We start from the raw sequence: 22619 nt of genomic DNA, 5'->3' as shown, positions 1-22619 counted from the left end.
GTATGTTGTTCCCATACTTCCTTACAGAAGACTGAGACATCACTTTATTCATATGATTTCATCTTTAAATTTAAAAAATGGCTCGGTGAGCTTCTTTTACGACTCTCTTCAAGGTAAGCTCTGGAGTTTTCAGTAGGAGCAGGTGTTAAGGCTGCGATCGCTTCCTTTCTAGTCATGTCCTATCCCATGATCACCATAAGATCCGTCTCTGTCGGTGCACTGTGTTAAAAAAAAAGCAGAAAAATACTGGATTAAACCCCGCTTATGTTTTGTCTCATAGGAGGACTATTTCCTCATCTCTCATTCTGGCAACACATGAACAGTCTTTGACACTCATTCGTCAATGTATTATAAAAGGTTGGGTTCCAGTGTCTATTTAACTACAGTTCCTTGGACACCCAGGAATGCAGAGAGATGTCACTGCATATTTTATAAATGAAGGTTTCAAACTGTAAACTGTAAAAAGGTCACAATTAAATTAAAATAACAAATAACGTAGTTCAACCTATTCAATACAAATAAATAAGAAATGTAGAGTTACATTTCTATTTAATTATAAGCGGAAGCGCTACTGGTTTCAGCCCCAATCTGGGTCATCATCAGCTGAATAAAATCCAAAAACAATGCATATGTAAATAAGAAATTAAAGAATGAGTCTTTCACAAAAACTGTTGAAGAGGCAAAATAAGATGATGGGGATTGGCACTGTGCGATTTTAAATTGTGAAAACTAGAAGAAGTAGAAGGTCAGTCACTTATATGAATTAAGGCGCGATCTTCTGAATGGCACAACACATGCAAAGTTCGGCACTGTCTCCAAATGTTTACGAGAAGAGGTCAGGCGCGAAGTCACAACATAATTTAATGAATATGAAGTCCAAAATAGTGTAGAAATTGAAGACAAGTCTCTTAATTGAAGCGAATTGCTAGCTCCTGAAGATCAGTGCAACACAATCAATGTCCGGCACTGTGCTTTCAAATGCCGACGGAACTCGGTGAATAGCTTGATGATCCAGTCCGTAATTGTTTCAGTTGCAAAAATTTGTGCAGTGAAACTCTGTTAAGAAGTTTTTCAAGGGACCCCAAAAAAAAAAAAAACTTATTAAGCAGGAAACTTCTTAAAAGGGGTAATGTCCAAAAACTTATTCTGTACTGTGAAATACACAGCCAACAGATTTCCTTGTTTGTGAACAATAGCGAAATAGGCCGATATAGAAGAGCTGCTAACAGAAAGCCACAATATAAAAATTAGATTATCATGACAATATTTTTAGAGATAAAGTAAAATAATTGAACATACCATATTATAAAATAATATATTTGATAAGAGAAGGGAACATGTTATATAAAACCTTGCACAAGAGATAAGAAGAAATACTAAGAACATTAAAACGGTAAATGGGAACTGTACATAATGTAAATTCTGTACTGGATTAGACATTAAATACATTTTCAAACACAAAATCTAGGCTCCTACTTGGAAAAGAAATTGTACAGGGTTGACTGTTTCAGGTTTTTACTGCTTTCTTGAAGTATAAATCTCTCCATTTCCCACATTGCCTTTATGTGTTCTGAGGCACACTGGCTGAACGTTCCATAAACCACCTCAGTTTTTCAAGGCAGATGCTTGCCTCACTGCAAGATGGTCTGGGGGATTCTCTTCCTCAACATCATCTTCGTCAATCTCCTCATCTCCTGCCTGAATTTCGTTGCAGATCTGATCGACGACCTGCTCCTCGCAAGTAATTACCATATCATCAATGGCAGTGAAGTAGTTGAAACTACTGGTAATCTCCATCTTCTCCTGTATAGTTTTCCAGCGCCCAGGCTGTTCATCACCAACTTCCATAACAATGCTGTTGGTACCACCACCGAAGCCTGTTTTCTTGAAGCAATTTGCTATTATTACAGGCTCCACTGAATCCCATGATGAGGCATTGAAATGCATTGTGTCCAAAAGAGAAGGTTTGTGGATAGGTTTGTCTGCTTCCATGCATAGCAGCATATGGCGCACAACTGATTTTCGGTACCTCTGCTTCAATACCTTATCGATTCTTTGGTCCATGGGCTGTAGTACCGATGTAGTATTCAGTCGAAAAAATTCTACCTTGATGTTCCTTAAATGGGGCCATTCCTTGGGATGAGCACGGGCAGTGGTCTATAAACACCACAATCTTCCTGTTCTGGCTCCCTATTTTTGCATCTAATGCCTGCATATACTCTTCAAACAGGGAACTTGTCATCCAAGTTGACTTGTTCCTGGTGTACTTGCACGGTAAATTACTGACATTTTTAAACCACGTGGCTTCCTAGACTTCATCAGTTGAGGTAGTTTCTCAGTTCCTTCCATATTAGCACCAACCAATACCATAACTCTCACTTTACTTAATTTTACCCCATGGCAAGATTCTCCCTTCAAAACTAGAGACATATCCGGAATAAGCAGGTAAAAAAGCGCGAATTCATCGAGATTAAAAACGTTGCAAGGTTTGCTTATTTTAGAAGGCAGAACCATTTCCTTCCACGCTTCCCTTTCCTCAGCACTTACACTCTCTGCTTCGCCACAAATTGTTTTGTAAACGATGCTGGCTTGATTTTTAAAGCAGTCCGGCCACCCGTTCGACGCGGTAAAAGATACCCTTAATTTGCATCCAATTTTTCGGCCTTCTCCTTCACAATAGACCCACTGAAAGGTATGTTTAAACTTCACTGCTGTTTAAACCATGTTAGCAGAGCTTGTTCTATTTCATCGTACTTTTCAGGTTTAACTTCCTTGCAATTTGCTGAAGTATTCCCTGCAGAAGCAAAGATCTCTTCTTTCCTTGCTATAATGCCTTTCAAAGTAGACGGCGGCATCCCCAGCTCCTTTGCCAAAGCAACACGGGAAAGTGTAGATGACTCCACTTTCCTTATAATCTCCACTTTGTCTTTTATTGTTAGTGCCTTTCGCTTGATCTCTTTCTTCTGAATTCCGCTCATTTTCACTTAAAACGTTTGTACGTTGATATTACAAGTACAACTAACTTCACCGACTCCTATTCATACTAATTACGACGCTACACTATGCTTGGCAATCTGTAGCTTAGGCTTACAAGACGCAAAGGCAAGACGTGTACCATAGTTTGTTAGCATGTGCTTTCTATCTTGCTCACACCCCCAACACCTGCTTCAAGGATAACGGCAGCAAATAGGAAATCTGGCAACTTATTCTTAGAGATTCTTAGAACCTAGGCCTAAATCGCCCCTGCATTCCTACTGGTTGTCACGGCAACGGCTGTCTGGCTGTTTCGCAAGTACCGCATGGCCAAGCCAGTATTGAGTTTATTTTCCCGCTTCAATCCTCTTCATGCTGTATGTAATGAATAAAAGAAACACAGGTTCGAAGTTGCAGAAATGAGTGCATGGAAAAGTATCTGGGATATTACGTGGGAGTGATAAAGGCACAGTAGCAATGCTAGCACATCTAAACGTAAACAGTTTTTTTCCCCGCGAGAATTTTATTTCATGTCTCCTCATCCTTGTGCTACGTTCTAATAATGCGATGTAATAATTACGAGTGACACGATAATACAATGTTTAGCTCGTATAAAGGTAAAATTAAAAATAACTTTCAATTTTATGCCAACACGTGGTATTGCAATGCGTCTGTGTGCCACCCACCAACACCCAGTTGGCTATCAACATTCATTCAACTTCGTAGATAATCGGGATATTTCGGCCGGCTGTTTGGCGGCATGTGTATCAGCTGGCTGCTGGCAAGTCGGCTGTTTCCTGCATAGAGTCGGGAAGTTGTTTTTGTTCACCTCACTAATAATGGACACGGAAAATCTTCTCAGTTTAGTTCAAAAACATAATTTCCTCTACGACAAGACCCATAAGTATTATTGCAACAACAACATAAGAGAGAATTCCTGGAAGGAAATAAGCAAGGGAATGAAAAATCAAACAGGTTAGAATATTCAATTTTGTGGTAGATTAACAGTAATGTTGTGGACAAATACACTTTCTTCTTCTTAAGATGATGTCTCCAAACGGAGGTAGACGATTCACACGGCCAACACTGATCTCGACGTTGCTGCCATGCCATGTGAATTTATTGGAATATCTCTCAGGATCTTTAATGCAGTGGTTTCCCGTTGCCTTCTCCATCCTAATGCCATTGACCAAACTGGTTCTTTACGGTTTTTAATTATGTTTAGGCCACCTCGATTAATGACTTCACCCTGTCGCGGCCCGCAAATTACTGCATTAAAGTTTTATCAAACCATCCATTGCGTGCTTTATGTTTCCCACGTAGAATCCTGTTCAATTCTATTCCGCTAGATGGAACGGTGGAGTGGAAATTTCGACTGATGGGTTCGATTCGATTCCACAAGGTGAGAGTGAGCATCTGGTGTCCGTGTTGTCATAGCGTGATGTCGTATGGCCTTGGCAAGCCCGCACAGTGCACAGGTTCCGTGACACCAGAGACACACCGTGAGCGTGCGAATGGTCTAACACAGGGTGCAACTTGCGCAGAGACTGGAGGGTTCTAACCATGGGCTGCTTTGAGCGGACGTGTTCTATCCCAAGGGGCTCTAAAATATGAACTGTTTAACCGGGAAATATATTTACAACAGAACACTTTAAACAGGAAAAATATACATATATCTTAATGCAACTGATCAAGGGACCAAGAATATCACACTTCTTAGGCGGGAAAACTTCTTATGCGGGAACTTCTTAACTGAGTTTAATATAATTGAAGTACGTAACTAGGATCTTGTAGATTCTTTAGAACAGTTGACGTAAAAAAGAATTGTGAAAAGAAAAATGGTAAAAAGCGCAATACCGGAAACAAATGAAAAACGTATATGCACAGTGCGCTACTTCTTGAAGATAAAAATTCAGGTCGTAATTGAGGTAGTTCAAGGCAGCACAAGGCAAGAGTTTAAATTTGAATGTAAAGACCCAAAATGCAGGTGGCACTGTAGTATATACAGTTCAATTCGGAAAGTAGTATATATATATATCTATTTTTTTTTTTTTTTTTTTTTTTTGAGAGGAGAGGTGAAAAGAAAAGATAGAATAAGTTAATAAAGGAAGAGGATTAGTAGATAAGAGAAGATTAAAAGGATTGGAAGTTAAGAGGATGGGAAAGAATAAGATAGGGAAATAAAGGAGAGATAGTTTAGGGTGGGTTATTGGAGGTAGAAAACGTGGGTGGGAACTTTGTAAGGCATGGAAAATAGAATTTGGGTTTTGAAATTTAGAATTGTTGAGAAGAAGAAGTCAAATAGGATATTGGGTTTTTCAGAAATGTTGTTTAAATTGAAATTAGGGTTGAAGTATTGGTCAAGGTGAATAAAACCATTTTCAGTAGTGTTTAGGAGGGGCCTTTGTTAATGATTTCAAGTATTTTTATGTCTTTTTCAATATTGGTGAAATTATGCTTGGAGTCTTGTATGTGTTGTCCTATAGCAGAGAATCTGTTGTATCTGATGGCTTTGTTATGGTCGGAGTATCTGATGTTAAAGTTGCGACCAGTTTTTCCGATGTATGAGGAGCTGCAGTTATTACATTATAAGCATCTTGAGTGAAAGTAAAAGTGGAAAACGCAGTGGGTTTGGCTTTGTCTGTTGATAATCTAGTTTTAGGACGGTGTTTGAATTTGATGATGATACGGTTTATGAAAGAGTTGTTAAAGCCATTAAATTTAGCGATAGTACGGATAGTGTTCAATTCATTATTTAAATCTTTTTTAGACGTAGGGGTGTTGAAGGCAGTTTTTGTGAAAGACTCATTCTTTAATTTCTTATTTACCTATGCATTGTTTTTACATTTTATTCGGCTGATGATGACCCAGATAGGGGTCGAAACCGGTACCGCTTCCGCTTATAATTAAATAGAAATGTAACTCTACGTTTCTTATTTATTTGTATTGAATAGGTTGAACCACGTTATTTGTTATTTCAATTTAATTGTGATACAGTTCAATACGGAACATCATGAAATTTTTATCTTTATATGTAAAAAGGTCATCACAAAAATTTCTTGGAATATTTAAGAATAGGAGTGACAATCTGGTGAAAGTGACAGTTGGATTGAAGAAACCGAGATGGACATAAGAGTACTACTTTTTATGTACTTGGTAAGGTGTGGTTAGGAGCTACAAGAACCAGCAAGTATTAACTACTGTTCCTCATAAAAACAGACCTGCAACTTGTTTTATGTTACTTTTATATCCTAATACTGTACTTGACCCTTATACTACAGTGTAACGGATATACAGGAACATGATCCTGGAAAGTAACCATTTGCCCTATCCCTACAAAATCCCATGCTAGCTCTATTCCTCTGTGTAGCCATTTTACCCCAACGTCTGCACTGTATTTCACCATTTCTAGTTGAGTTTTATCTATTGGTGCGTATTTAATTATGCTGCTGTTTATCTATTCCTCCCTCTGCTTCCTTGAATTCGTTGGTAAGAGTGTGAACTGCACAAAAAGTAGGGCAATATAATTAGTCTGATATTTTATTCTATTATAGTAATGTGTGTAGAACTTACTAACAATTTTTTTATCATTAAAAAAAGAAAAACAGAAAGAAAATTGTTTTAGTGTCCTTTGTTGAATATTTTGTTACATAATCTTTCTGTGGTTTACATTTCTTACTTATCTGTGCTCAGAAAATTATTTCCATTGTTCAAGTATTCCTATGTTCGAGGTTAGTTTATAATTATGTTTTTCTTTTTTTCCCTATAGATCTTTGGTGGCAATGGTTTCAACACTGAATACCCAGTTGAAAAATTAATGCGAGATGCAAAAATCTACCAGATATATGAAGGTACTGCCGAAATCCAGCGACTTATTATTTCTAGGGCGCTTATTGATCAAGCTAACCAGAAGTAGTAATTTTTTGTTTCCATGCGCTCCTGGAAAGATTACATGTGAACATCATTAATTCAAATATGCTGTGAAGTTTCATCTTGTGATGTATCAGTACTGCAAGATTTTTTTTTTTCATCTCATTTGTATTAGTTATATTGGTTTGCCATCATTTATACTAATCCAGTATAATTCTTCTGAAATATATGATCAAGATCGGGATATTAGAGAAAAGGATTATCTGCAATTACCATCTGTCTTTAAGCCTGAAACAAAACAGTATATAAATGTTGCTGTAGATTGCCCAGAACTTCTCAAGTAATGAACTTGTCAGCAGTGAAGTACTCTCCTGGACTATTTTCAGGTTATGATCCATAACCTTCATGTTTGAAATTCAGCCGATTTTGTATTTTTGAAAGTTTGTTTTAAGATTGCTAGGTTAAAAGCTAACAGCAGTGTGTTCACTTTCTACTTCCAGTATATGAATACATCATTCTTCCTCAATATACCATCTTACAGAGTGTATTACTGTCGAGTACAGTATATTTTGTACTTTTATAGAACCACAAAATGTTTACTAAAATTATTAATGGACCTCTAGCTTTTCAAGCAATGAAATGCTCCTTTGAAATTGTTTTGCATTGGGAAGGGTAGCGCGTAAAGAGATAAGATGTTTTTACTTGCCTAATAAATATAATTGTTCAGTGTTTTCTCCAATTGTGAATATCCATTGTTTATTATTTGCAGAATGTAAGTGATGTATTATACAGATGTTTGGAAAATATATTTTTATGTTAAAATCTCATCTTTTAATTAATTACGGTTTTACTGATTTGGAGAAGATTCAAATTGTGTTATAAATGGACTTCTGTCCTGGGCCACTGTTCCTTCCTGATGTCAAAAACTGCATACATATAGACAAGCATTTTCTCTAGATACTGTAATACCTTTCAAAGTTCAGTCTGCAGATCTGTTAACAAATTAAACCATCTCGACAATCTTCTATTTGCAGTTTGAACTGTGGTCTACTACTTCCATGTCCCTTACATCTAAATCGTTAAATAAAGAACCTACTAGTACTGTCAATTGCTGCTTCCTGTAGCCATGCTTGAGGTGTTATTTATTTTATTTAAATTCTTTGTATAGCATCTCCAGGCTGCCTATTTTATTTTATTTTATTTTATTTTATTTTATTTTATTTCATTTTACTTTATTTTATTTTATTTTACTTTATTTTATTTTATTTTACTTTATTATTTTATTTTATATTATATTATATTTTATTTTATTTATTTTATTTATTTTATTTTTTTATTTTATTTTATTTTTTATAATATTTTATATATTTTATGTATTTTATTTTATTTTATTGAGAGTACTCGTACTTACTCAGCAACAGTGCTCAGAGCGCGGTTGGAGGGGGAGCATGATAGCCAATATGTCACTGGTTGAAGGTCATAGCACACGTCCTGGTCCTTTGTGCTAGTCTTGAGGTTGTCATTTTTAATATTGAGCAAGGTATTGACTATTTTTCAGGAAGGATTTTACTAAAAAGGATGGACTCTTGCAGTATGTCGAAAGGTGCTGAATCCAACAAGGAAATGGAATGGAATGCATCATTATACAACACTTCATTCAGCTCTGTATGAACAGATAGAATGTGAAGCATGGGAAGAGCTCATGGCTAGACTGAAAGGCAACATACAGCAAGAAAATATCGCTGCAGGTTTGACATAAACCATTACAGATTACCAGCAAAACATACTTGCATTTTCTTTTCCAGGTGAATGATATCAAAGAAAATGCCAGTGAGACAGCAATTCGTGCAACTTACAAAGTCACTCACATCATTGCGATGAAAGGGAAATTGTTCTTGGTAGAGTCTATTGTGAAATTGTTTATGCTCGGTGTTGCGGAATGTTAACCCCAGGAGAAATGCGGAAATTTGAAGCAGTCTGTCTCAAAACAGATAGTATCTCGTCGCATTCGCGGCATGGGAGGGAATTCAGAAAGACAGCTCAAAGGAAAAAATTTAAAATTTTGTGGCTTTTTCACTCGCACTTGATGAAAATATGAATACAGTAGACTAATGGTCAGAGTCGCATACGTCCGCAGTATCAGCAGGAAACGGCAAGTTACGAAGGAACTCTTAGATGTCGTACCGCTGGATTACACTGCTACAGGTCAAGATATGAGTCGTATGCGTGAACAAATGTCTATGTTACATTCCCTATATATTGAGAAAAATGGCAATGGAGATGATTGTTGACCGCGGGACATTGCTACGTGAGAGAATGTAACATAGACTTTTGTTCCGTAAACCAACAGGTTAGAAGTGCACGTGCTCACTCATTCGCACATAATGTATGCATACAGAGGATAATAAGTGTTATTTGAAAGTTTTAGCCTAATTATAATGATTTGGTGCATACAACATCTTTCCACTCACTGGGGTCACTTTTCCGTCTGCATCTGTTTTTCGTCAACTTGTGTACACTGCTTGGGGACAACAGTATATTACGATCACTACTACTATCGTCTGATTGCATGACTATGGTATCGATGAATAACTAAATAAACTCGGTAATATAAGACTGAACAAACCAGAACAATCTCTGGTCTGTGTGTTCATTACATTGCATTCAATTGCTGACATTGTCGAGCGCTCGCGCGGGAATCGATGTAACATAGACTTTTGTTCCATTATTTTTCAAGTGCATTTCTCTTCACAATTTCCGGAATACTATAGGCATCTGTTGAGATATGCTCAAACTACCTGCAAATGCAGATCCAGGACACATCATAGATGTTTGTTCCGTGAATATCTCAAATAACACGAAAATGTAACATAGACATTTGTTCGTGCATACGACTCATATATTTGATTACATAAAATCAGCTTCATGGTCCGTATCGCACTTCAATAGATTCACAATTAAGTGTTTATTTTCCACCTAGTCGATACAATGATTGCTTAAGGCAATTTTTAATGGTCAAAAGTGGTACATGTTTCGTATATTATCAACATCTTCAGCCACATAACACTGTTTAGAAAAAAATGTATAAAATTGACAAAGTAATGCTTTAGAGGAAGTGTCCTTAAAATTAACATTTTAAGGACACTTAAGGACACTTCCTCTAAAGCATTACTTTGTCAATTTTATACATTTTTTATCTAAACAGTGTTATGTGGCTGAAGATGTTGATAATATACGAAACATGTACCACTTTTGACCATTAAAAATTGCCTTAAGCAATCATTGTATCGACTAGGTGGAAAATAAACACTTAATTGTGAATCATATATTTGAGGCGGTTTGTGAATGCGTGGACAATATGAACTTGCTATGGGAAAGCTCCATTCGATGGCTTCAAATGGCGCACCACAAATGGTCTGGCAATGGTCTTGGTTAAAAAATAAAGTTAAATGCTAAGTTGGGAAGGATGTGGTGAGTATTCACTGTTTCATTCACCAAGAGGCACTTTATGCTGCAACAGTGGAACTGGTATCTGTTAGTGACGTGTGTTAATTTTGTCCGGCGTCACGGTGTTAATCATTGTCAGTTCAGAGAGCTTTTACAAGATCTGAAAGCAGCTTACAGTGATATACCCTACCACAGAAATGTTCACTGGCTGTGTTGGGGGAAACTTCTCAACGTGCTTTTGCCATTTGCGAAGAAATCTCTTTTATCCTGCAAATGAAAAGACAAGCAGAGCAGTGTCTTTTGGATCAAAAATAGGTATCAGACTTTGCGTTTCTTGCTGATGCTACCTGGATAAGTCACTGCGAGGGCAAGATGTACGCATTATAAACTCAGAGTGTACACAGAAAAGCTCCATTTGTTTTGATGGCAAATTTGAAATGGAGATTTAATATTCTTCAATCGTCTTGTCTCTTTAAACTTGCTTTCTAAGGAGACCTCTTTGGACGATTATCTGAAGATCATCATTCAGCTTCTCCAGACTTTCCAAACCACATTCCAAGAGCTCAATGTTTTGTAAAAAGAAATGATACTGTTCAGCACTCCTTTCTCAGTTACCCCGATGACTTCCCGCCATCAGTGCAGTTGGAAATATTATAGACTTACAGAATTGTACCTTACTGAAAGACAGATATTATAACACTCTGGATCTGTCACAATGGTATTTTTACACCAAGAAACCTTTCCTGGGCTGCACAAGAATGCAGCAACAGGTTATGTGTATGTTTTGACCCACATACTGTTGCGAGCAACTTTTCTCAGTCATGAATAGAACAAAAAGCAAAGACAGATCAGTGCTCAGACATCCAACAATGAAGAGTGCTCTGCACATCACATCAGCAAATACATCGACTTCTGATATATCAGCACTTGTTTCCAAACCATTTGCATTCTGTTCCCCAGTAAATATATTATATTCTGTATCTAGAACTTGTCTGTTGAATATCTCCTACACTCCCAATTTCTCAATCATAGCAACCCCTTTCAATGGTATTCCCCATCACCAGTCTTTGCCAGTATCCAGGAGCCAATACGACAGCTTGTCCCAGTGCCAAACTGTATTGCATTCTGCAGGCAGACTCCTGAGAGGCACAAGTACTCCACTGCTCACCGGATAGCATTCAAACTGGAACAGCCTAAATTAAGAGCTTTCTTTAGAGTACTTTACCAACTCAGAGTATATCTAGTATTTTGATTTGATGAGTACAAAGCAATGTATAAATTTAAGATGCTGGCTTCCAATTCTATGTACAAGTTTTCCAGGCTTATAGGCCATGGTCAGTGTGGTATCGCAATGTTTCACCGAGACTGCTTTTGGCCGTCTCCAAAAGTTAGAAACGTTAGAAAACCACATCTCTTCCGGACCACAACCTCCAGACCTGGAAAACTTGTACATCTCTTTAAGTTGTCTCATGAATACAAATAGACTAATGTTGGGCAGTTAAATTTTTATGATATATGAATACAAATTGTAGAAATACATGGAGAATTAACTTGCACCATTACACAAAAATTCAGAATTCGAGAGTTACAATAAATGAGATGTATCTACAAAGCATATGAACTGATGAATATACCCAAGTTGTATTACTAACTTACATGAATACCCACTTCTAATTGTATTGTTAAGGATTAAATCATCTTCTTAAAAGGTTTTTTGTTGCTCTTGGAAATATGGGTTCAAAACTACTTTTTTTTTTCACACTAAATTTAATTTCTACTCCATAAGTAATTTATTTTAGGGAACTGAGAAGTATTTTTTAAAATTGCAAATTGCTAACTAGTAGGGTAGGATTTTAAATGTATAAGGTTGGTGGAGAGGAATGTGAGAATATGCTTGTAACTTTCATTAATATCAAACAATTTGCAGGTAATTAATCTCACACATTTCAGACAATTATTTTGTTCCCAATCTGGAATTTCCACAATTAAAATATTACAGTCAAAACCTTGTAATAAAACCTTTAATATCAACGACCTCTTGTAAAAGTTTTGGTACAGTGGGAACATGTTTCCTTGTATACTGGCGATAATTTTCACTGACAATCCACATAGCATCTTTTCTAATTCCGTTTCACTGATGCAGTGTTGTTTTCACTCTGTAGTGTATTCGAAAGTTTTTAATGATGCATAAGTCTGGACTTGGAGGTGGCATTACTTTAGGACAGTTTTAACACGTAGAGCACCAGTCAAATTTTTGTAAACATTCCTGTTGAATCGTGCTATATTTTGGTGTTAATCTCTTCTTAAATGTACAGAACTGTGGGGTAAAATATAAATATGCATAAATTAAATTTAAAATATGTTTTTCTGACATTATTCTTGGCGGTCTCTAGGGACTGCAGTGGTCCTATCATAAATATGTTCTGATGCAACCAGCATTCTGGGTAAATTTCCCTCATATTTATAAGAAATACTTTCATTTAGATATTTTTGTGTCAATCGTGCTTCAACGACTGGCAAGATTATTCTTGTCCCTTTATGTCATATGCAATCACACACTTTTATGTGATCATTGTTGTAGGGCAGCATTTCTATGCGTGGCAGGTATTATTATTGATTGTGATTGTAAAAATATTCAGCTTCCAAGAAAATAGTTGAAATGCCAAAGGAAATTATAAAGAAAATGTTATCTAATATGAGAGACCGCCGTGGTCCCATAAAAATATGTTCTGCTGGGACCAGCAATCCTATGTAGTAGCAATATTCTTATTTCCACCCCAGATGTACCAAAATTTCCACAGAGACCACAGCAGTCTGTAGTTTAAGTCATTTCCATTTAGCAGTGGTCTTCTGGTCTGCAGGAAACAGGTTCAGTGTTTACTCAATGACCCCTGTGGACCATCGTGGCCTGACATGAAATTTAGACGGTGGTCTTAGTGCTATTGTGATTGTAAAAATGTTTGAGCATTCCAAGAAAATAGTTGAAACAGAAAAGGAAATGTTACCAGGTAAGGATAGGGACTGCTGTGGTCCCATCACAAATATATTCTGCTGAGACTAGCAATCCCGTGTAGCAGCCAGGTCAATTCAATATTCTTATTCCCACCCCTGATTGAACAAACTATCTGCAGGGACCACAGCAGTCTGTAACTTAAGTAATTTCCATTTAGTACTGTTCCTCTGGTCTCCTAAGTTCAGTATTTAGAAAATTCTGCTCTGTGTTAAAGTAGCCATTCTTTGACTTGTAAGCTTTATGTTTTGGATCTTTTATCTTGAAAGATTTAAATGATACCCAGATTCAACAGTTTTTAGTGTTGTTAAGGTATTTTCTGATAATCGTAGAAGACTGATTTCTTAATTTAACCTTGTACATAAACAGATCTTCCAATTATTAAAGGCTGGCCTGCACCCAAATATAATTATATTCCGACTAACACATTTCACGTTTCTTGGAATATGTTGGTTGTGTAGTTTAGTTTTATACTATGACCTGTACTTGGTGCACACCACCTATTAGTCAATAGCCTTGCAATAAAGTAATATGGTCATGAAAATTAAATGTTCATTGGATTTTATTTCACTTTAGGAATGATGCTTCAGTTGCTTTCTCAGACATGTAGTTTTTCTGGCTGATCTTTCCTGGGTACTGATTCAGTCCTATCTTGTTCAACAAATTCTGAACATTGTCAAAAACAGTACTTCTGCTTATATTAACCAAGTCTGATATTTGTCTACAGAATTTACCTTTGACATGATGGAATATAATCAGCTGCTTTCTATCCCATTTTCTTCTCCAACTCTCAGTATCCTGTGCTATGACTCATGCTACACCAGTACTAACTAATTGTAGAAATGTAACTAAATGCTGTTGTTTCTTGTCCAGACTGTGTGTAAATAAAAGGAAATACAAGTTCCAAATGTTTAAAGCATTTTGTAATATTCATGGTTAACAACTTAATTATTATATCATCCTTTCTACACACTAATAAAGAATTTGCACTAAGCTGTTAACTTTCTAAACACTGGTCTCTCTTACTGCAGTACTGGTAACTTATGTTCTGAAATCAATAATGCTGAAGTTTGTAAAGTCTGAGTATTAATGGGATTAAATATGAATGACCCTTATATACAGGAATTCAAATTACTCAATTGGTTAATAAATTACAGATTGATTATTTCTATCACTTAAGTTCTTGGTCATATATAACTAATGTAGTAGTTTTTAGATATTTTTGAAAGGCATAAAGAAAATCACCTTTTATAAGATACTGGTACATAAATTAATGTACAGATTTCTGTACGAAAAACTGTATTCTAGTCTCTAAAACCTATTCTGCTATACAATTCTATATTAAGTTATACAGGCTTATTCACCACAGAAAAAAAATTAATCTAATTAAGATATCAATATTCTGTTTTTACAGTCATAAATATTATTAAAGGGCTCATAAAATATTGGGTTAGGTTTTTCCATGGGATTGTTAATAACAGAGATATCGGCATCAACTTCGTTATTTTAAATGGAACTATAGTAACTTCTGCCACCAGAAGAAAAGTTCGAACTGTTATAAATATGGACATGTAATTAATTCATACATTGGACAATTACTTTTTAAACATCAATAATAATTTAACTTCCCATTCTAATGAGCAAGAGTGGGCACTAATCTTGCTCTATCAGAGAGGGTTCACTGGCACAAGGACGTGTTAACGCACTAGCTGTTTTCTTGTGACCCAGCCACACTACTGGTCCCATAAAGTACAGTCATGTCTCGTGAACACAATGCAACATTTTTACGAAAGGTAAAGATGGGGAAGGCAGGATTATGTTTATAAAATAAATGAAATATTAGTGTAGGTTGCAAAGGAATGTAACCAAAGCTTTTCTTATTATGTTAAGAAAGTTTGTGAATATAAAATGTTGACACATTAGACAAATACTGTTTGGAGTCAAGTATAGTGTTCTTTCCTGGCCTTTTTCCCAATTTATTGGGGTTGGCATTAGGTAGTAGGGTGTGATACTGAAAGAAAAAAAGAAACTTGTTGCCTACAGCATATTTCAATCTAAAACTCGTCTTATTGTAATAACAATTAGACAATGCGGTTCCCATGCCCAATCCACTTGGATCATTACCAATGACATCTAACTCAGACATTATTAATTTGTTTTCCTATGGAGCCGTTCCGTTTGCTGTGTTATTTTCAATTTGTAAAAAACAGTATTACTTTATTCCTCATAAAAATATAAACCTCTCTTCCCCATCTTTAGTTCACTTTTAATAAAAGCATTGAAAACCGAGGGATATGTCACACTGTGCTTGCAAGATATGATTGTGCTCTACAGTACCAGTTGTTTTGGCTGGAATTACAAGGAGTTATCTTGCATGTTAACACGTCCTTGAGCAAGTAAACCCTGTTTGATGCGGCAAGACTAGTGCCCGCTCTGAGCTACAGGAACGAAGGGTAGAATTACTATTGATATTTCAAAAAGGTAATTGTCTGATGTATGAATTAATTACATGTCTGAATTTGGAACAATTTGAATTTCCTTCTAGTGGCAGAAATGATCATAATTTCATTTTTTTTAAAACAAAATTGGTGTTGATATCTCCATTACTAATAATCCTATGGGAAAACATAATACAATATTTTACAAGCTCCTTAATACCATTTAATAATGTGAAAACAGAATATTAATATCGTCAATGGATTAGAAGTTATTATTTCAGTGTAGCATTTTAGGTGAATTACCCTGTGTATACATAAATGAATTTACAGAATTCTTGTAAGAAGAAATTGGTAAACATATCTAGTAACATGTAATGAACTTCCTGAATTCCAATTCCACCAATGAAGGAACATATTACATACAAGAACATTCTTTGGATTTGTCTCATGGACACAAATATAAGCTACAGATGTCATGATAGTATAGACACTAACTATGTTTCTTACACTAACATACTTTTTCCAACATTCAGATTTATTACATGAAGAACATGCTCTTTAAAGACTTCTGCATGTTAGCCATTTCTTCCTGCTGGCTCTTCATCATGATTTTCTTCTGTAAGGATATGAGCTCTTTCTTTAGTTCAGCCTGCATATTGTTACACTGTTCACTGTGCTGTGTTTCTTGCTCTTGCCAGCCCTTTAATATTGTAAAAGAGACATACCATCAGTAACTCACATTTTTAATGTTTTATCTTGAACAATATCCTGTAAACCTAAACAGTACATGAATGAAATTGTAACTTCTCCCTAGCCTTTTGCCCAATTTATTGGGTTGAGCACGTGAGGTATATTTGGTCCAGATTTACACCCAGATGCCATTCCCAATGCCAACAAAGATATGTAATCATTATTGCGTTTTTCTCTGGTGTTTAGTAGTGTGATGTGTTGTTTGTAGATGAAGATGTATGTTGAGACAAACAGAAACGCCCTGTCCCCAAGCCATAGGAATTAACAATAAACTGTTAAGATCTCCAACCTGACCAGGTATCTATCCCAGGGCAGTCTGAACTGAAAGCCAATATACTGACCATTCAGACAAGAAGCTGGACTATAAATGAAAATATAACTGTGAAATAAAAACAACAAAGATGGAATAACTAATAATGGAAGTAGTTTCATCTCAGGCAAAGACCAACAGTAATAAGATTATTTTCATACAAGAAATATGTCTAAAGAGTCAAGTGAACATAAGAAGTAATTTATAAAATGCAATTTAATAAAGTTGAATATTACACTAAACTGCACATGCAATCAATATTTACCATACAAGTGTATGGTCTGTCTTTTTCCTTTTTATTTTTTTGTATTCTTTTTGATATTCAGAAATGAACAGCAATTTTCATTCCAGTTAGGGCGTGGTAGGATTGTAGTGTAGTTATTTTATTAGTACCGTATATTGCTTGCTTTATTATCGTGTGATCCTTGTGCAATATCCTGGACAATATTTCTTTCCTTTGAATTTTTTTAATACAAAGAATAACTTATTTTATTTTTGCTGATTTTTCCATAAAAAGAGTAAAGAATGGCTAAGGAATAAAGGTGTAGGGACTGCGGGAGCAAGCGGCATTAAGGAGTATGAGAGAGGACTCGGAGAGTTTGAGGGAGATAATTAGGATTCTCATGGAGGACAGCAAGGAAGGAATGTAGATCTCCCTCCAACAAGTTCATGATACAGTAGATGTATAAGAGGGATGGAAAGAAAAGGGGAAAGTATAAAAGACAGGTGGGTTAATGTTTTATGGGGAAGGAAATTGAGGGCAAAGGGCTCTATTCAAGCGCAGAATTCAGGACCGGTTTTGGTGTGAAATCGTTATGAGTCATTGCAGTTAGAACAGCAGAGGGAAGATGAGGAACAGGGAACTGTTGCAGAGGAGGGGAGAAGTAGGAGGAAAAGGAAAGGTAGGAAAAAGAAATGTCAAGTAGAGGACAGGAAAAGAGAAGCAGCGCAGGGTCACAGGAGGAAGTAGGTTCTGCAGCCAACAGAAAAGATATAGATCAAGAGTGGAGGGGGTCAAATGAGGCCGGTGGGGTTGAGGCTCTGCTTATAGGGGACTCAATAGTTAGGCATGTGGGGAAAGTGTTTGGACGAAAGGGAACCAGGGTAAAGTGTTATCCACAATTTAGGTTAAGGCAGATGTTGAGGAAAGTAGAAGAGAAGGAAGAGGGTAAAGAGATATTGGTAGTTTTCTTTCATGTTGGTACCAGCAATGTAAGGCAAGGGTATAGGTACCAACATAGTTGGAGATCTGGTTAATGTAGCACAGAAGAAGTTTAAGGAAGTGGAGGTCATTATCAGTGGATTACTGCCTGGACTATGAGAGTGTGTATGTGGTAAACTAGGAGTGAGATTTGTAGATCCTGATAGGCAGGTATATGATAGGGAATGGTAGTGGTGATTCTTGTTTTAAGAGGAAGTACAACTAGGCAACCATCCTCTATATAACACTAATCAGAGAGAAAAATATGGAAGGGGTCTGACATTTCAAAAAATGAATGTATTGGCCAAAGAAAGTTAAGGGCCACGAAGGGCATGAAAATGAAAGATTCCCTAATCCTCAGAAACCTAATACCATCGGGGTCAGAAAAGAACAAGAGTTGACCGAGGAAGGTCTGATAGGATAGATGAAAGTGAGAAGTCTGGCACAAGTAAGTGGAAACAATGTCAGGATTCAGCTAAGAGTCCCGTGCTCGCCATTCCACTCTCCCAAGTTGAGAGCCCCTGGGGCCCATTTTAGTTGCCTATTATTGGCAGAGGGTGTTATTCCACCGCCCTCGCCCACAGGGAGTGAGATAGGAATCTGCACTCAGATGGTCATCATTTGAACATTACCGCAGTGGTACGTAAAGTTAGGTTTGTTTAGAAGGGTTATAGGGAGGTACATTCAGGGAAACAGGATGGACTAGGGAGCGATGATAATAGTACAGGGATCTGGAAGTCAATTAAGAATGACATAATAATGTTAGTTTTAAACTGAAGAAGTACTCTAGAGAAAGGAATAGAATTAAGTTATTTAATAGATATATATTTATCAGATATTGTAACAGGATACCTTTGCTGGTGAGACCTAGTGTTTACAGTGCACTATGGGCTAGAGCAATTTTGTTACTTTATTTGATTTGTGTCGGTCTTATCCTTGGCTTTGACAATAAAGAAGTGACAGAGGTATGAGTGATGCTAGTTATGCCATTCCTTATGCAGCCCATCCCTGCTATGAATCGTATGAAAATGTTGCTCATAGGGTCTGTTGGTGCATGCATTTCAGTGGACTCGGCAGACTGATATTTAACAGCAAATTATGGCTCAGTGGGGAAAGCAAGGGGAAACTGCCTCACTCTTCATTTCCCTAGAATGTGTCTTCAGTGATGCCTAGACCTCCTGTGACAGCTAATGGTGGAGCTGTTGAGGATCCAACCAGCCTTTGGGCTAAAAACTGAACATACACATACATTGTAACAGGAATTGAAACATGGCTGAAAAGTGATATTATGTATGTGGAAATTTTCTCACAGAACTGGAGTATTTATCGTAGAGACTGATGAAAGAAGAAATTGTAAGCTACAAAAAAGATGAGGATGAGAAACATGAAATTCTTAGTATAAGTCTCATCTCTCAAGATTATAAGCATCTTTATGATATTGGGGTGTACCGACCTGGAAAGGGTGGTGCTGACCTTAATGCGGAATTATTTGATAAGATAATAGGAACTCAAACTGTAGAAATGTACAACATCTGCGTTAACAGTGTACAGACTCCAGTTGGAGAGATGGAATGGTTTAGAAATGAAACTGGATTCAGACAGGAGTGTGCTGTCACCTCTTTTGTTTCTAATGGTTATGGATGAAATTGTAAAGGAGACAAAGGAAACACATTGGAATAGGGAGTTCTATTAGCAGGCGATATTGCGGTCTGAGGAACGAACAGCAAAGAAGTAAACAACTTGATGCACTGAACAAGAAAACTGAAAAGTATGGTATGAAATCAGCAGAAAGAAAAGCAAGACCATGGTGATATCAAGAGGAGAAAGAGAAGTTAAAATTGGTGGTCAATGCCTTGAAATGGTTGACAATTTCAAATACCTAGGAAGTGAATTAATAAAGAATACAAAGCTGGACATGGAGATTAGCAAGAGGGTAATGCATTCTACCAGAGTGTAGGAAACCTTGTCTGGAATAAGGAAGTACCAAAGAAGTGTTAACAGATAATGTACAAAATGTATTATGCACCCAAAAAAAATTTTTTTTTTTGCTATTTGTTTTACGTCGCACCGACACAGATAAGTCTTATGGCGACAAAGGGATATGAAAGACCTGGGAGTGGCAAGGAAGCGGCCGTGACCTTAATTAAGGTACAGCCCCAGCATTTGCCTGGTGTGAAAATGGGAAACCACAGAAAACCATTTTCAGGGCTGCCGACAGTGGGGTTCAAACCCACTATCTCCCGGATGCAAGCTCACAGCCGCACGCCTCTAACCACACGACCAACTCGCCCGGTAAAAATTGTCTTAATGCAGCTGAGGCCTGGACAGTGACAAACAGGGAGGAGAGTAGAATTCAAGCAAGCAAAATGAAATCAAATCAATCACCACTGATCTGCATTTAGGTCAGTTGCCCAGGTGGCAGGATCCCTATCTGTTGTTTACCTAGTCTTTTCTTAAATAATTGCAAAGAATTTGGGAATTTATTGAACATCTCCCTTGGTAGATTATTCCAATCCTTAACTCTCCTTCCTGTCAATGAATATTTACCCTAATTTGTCCTCTTGAATTCCAACGTTATCTTCATATTGAGATCTTTCCTACTACACCATATAAACTTATTTGTCTACTAATGTCATTCCACGCCATCTCTCCACTGACAGCTCAGAACATACCACCTAGTCTAGCAGCTCGTTTCCTTTCTTCAAAGTCTTCCCAGCCCAAACTTTGCAACATTTTTGTAATGCTACTCGTTTGTTGGAAATCACCCAGAAAAAATCGGGCTGCTCTTCTTTGGATTTTTTTCAGTTCTTGAATCAAGTAATCGTGGTGAGGGTCCCCTACACTGGAACCGAACTCTAGTTGGGGTCTTACCAGTGACTTATATGCCCTCTCCTTTACATCCTTACTACAACGCCTAAATACCCTCATAACCATGTGCAGAGATCTGTACCCTTTATTAACAATCATATTTATGTGATTGCCCCAATGAAGGTCTTTTCTTATATTAACACCTAGGTACTTACAATGATCCCGAAAAGGAACGTTCACCCCATAAATGCAGTAATTAAAACGGAGAGGACTTTTCCTATTTGTACTTTTAACCCCGTTTATCATCATATCATTGCCCACCGTCCATCTCACAACACCCTGCGGCCGCTCACAATCTTGTAACTTATTTATTTCTCTGTACAGAATAAAATCATCTGCAAACAGCCTTATCTCTGATTCCACTTCTTTACACATATCATTGATATATATATAAGAAAACGTAAAGGTCCAATAATACTGCCTTGAGGAATTCCCCTATTAATTGTTACAGGGTCAGATAAAGCCTCACTATCGGCAGCCCTGAAGATGGTTTTCCGTGGTTTCCCATTTTCACACCAGGCAAATGCTGGGGCTGTACCTTAATTAAGGCCACGGCCGCTTCCTTCCAACTCCTAGGCCTTTCCTATCCCATCGTCGCCATAAGACCTATCTGTGTCGGTGCGACGTAAAGCCCCTAGCATTAACCAGCATTAGATAAAGCCTCGCCTACTCTAATTCTCTGAGTTCTATTTTCTAGAAATATAGCCAACCATTCAGTCACTCCTTTTTCTAGTCCAATAGCACTAATTTTTGCCAGTAGTCTTCCATGATCTACCCTATCAAATGCCTTAGACAGGTCAATCACAATACAGTCCATTTGGCCTCCTGAATCCAGGATATCTGCTATATCTTGCTGAAATCCTACAAGCTGAGCTTCAGTGGAATAACCTTTCCTAAACCCAAACTGCCTTCTGTCAAACCAGTTATTAATTTTGCAAACATATATAATCAGAAAAAATGCTTTCCCAAAGCTTACATGCAGTGCCTGTCAAACTGACTGGCCTGTAATTTTCAGCTTTATATCTATCACCCTTTCCTTTATACACAGGGGCTACTATAGCAACTCTCCATTCATTTGGTATAGCTCCTTCAACCAAACAATAATCAAATAAATATTTCAGATATGGTACTATATCCCAACCCATTGTCTTTAGTATATCCCCAGAAATCTTATTAATTCCAGCTGCTTTTCTAGTTTTCAACTTTTGTATCTTACTGTAAATGTCATTGTTATCATAGGTAAATTTGAATACTTCTTTAGTATTAGTCACCTCCCCTATCTGGACATTATCTCTGTAACCAACAATCTTTACATACTGCTGACTGAATACTTCTGCCTTTTGAAGATCCTCGCATACACACTCCCCTTGTTCATTAATGATTCCTGGAATTCTTTGAACCTGTTTCTGCCTTAAAGTACCTATACATACCCTTCCATTTTTCACTAAAATTTGTATGACCACCAATTATGCTTGCCATCATATTATCCTTAGCTGACTTCTTTGCTAGATTCAATTTCCTAGTAAGTTCCTTCAATTTCTCCTTACTTCCATAACCATTTCTTACTCTGTTTCGTTCCAACCTGCACCTCTTCTTAGTCTCTTTACTTCTCTGTTATAATATAGTGGACCTTTACCATTCCTTACCACTTTAAAGGTACAAAACTATTTTCACATTCCTCAACAATTGCTTTAAACCCATCCCAGAGTCTCTTTACATTTTATTTACCATTTTCCAGTGACCATAGTTACT

General features: G+C 36.9%; 2 protein-coding genes across 2 annotated transcripts in view; one reads left to right on the top strand and one right to left on the bottom strand.

Moving 5' to 3' along the window:
* Mcad (Medium-chain acyl-CoA dehydrogenase) overlaps nt 1-7665 on the top strand; it is a 92503-nt gene extending 84838 nt beyond the window's left edge. Inside the window, exon 11 of the mRNA XM_067148176.2 lies at nt 6743-7665. Within this exon, the coding sequence (XP_067004277.2) occupies nt 6743-6889 (147 nt within the window). The 3' untranslated portion in view covers nt 6890-7665. The remainder of the gene's footprint in view (nt 1-6742) is intronic.
* An 8611-nt stretch (nt 7666-16276) lies between these two features.
* The window catches only part of LOC136874368 (synaptonemal complex protein 3-like), a 90852-nt gene continuing 84509 nt past the window's right edge, over nt 16277-22619 (bottom strand). Inside the window, exon 4 of the mRNA XM_067148006.1 lies at nt 16277-16438. Coding sequence (XP_067004107.1) covers nt 16277-16438 — 162 coding nt within the window. The remainder of the gene's footprint in view (nt 16439-22619) is intronic.

Source organism: Anabrus simplex, chromosome 5 (assembly GCF_040414725.1).
Source record: "Anabrus simplex isolate iqAnaSimp1 chromosome 5, ASM4041472v1, whole genome shotgun sequence".
In the NCBI taxonomy this organism is placed as follows: domain Eukaryota; kingdom Metazoa; phylum Arthropoda; class Insecta; order Orthoptera; family Tettigoniidae; genus Anabrus; species Anabrus simplex.
This window is presented reverse-complemented; position numbering and strand designations above follow the sequence as displayed.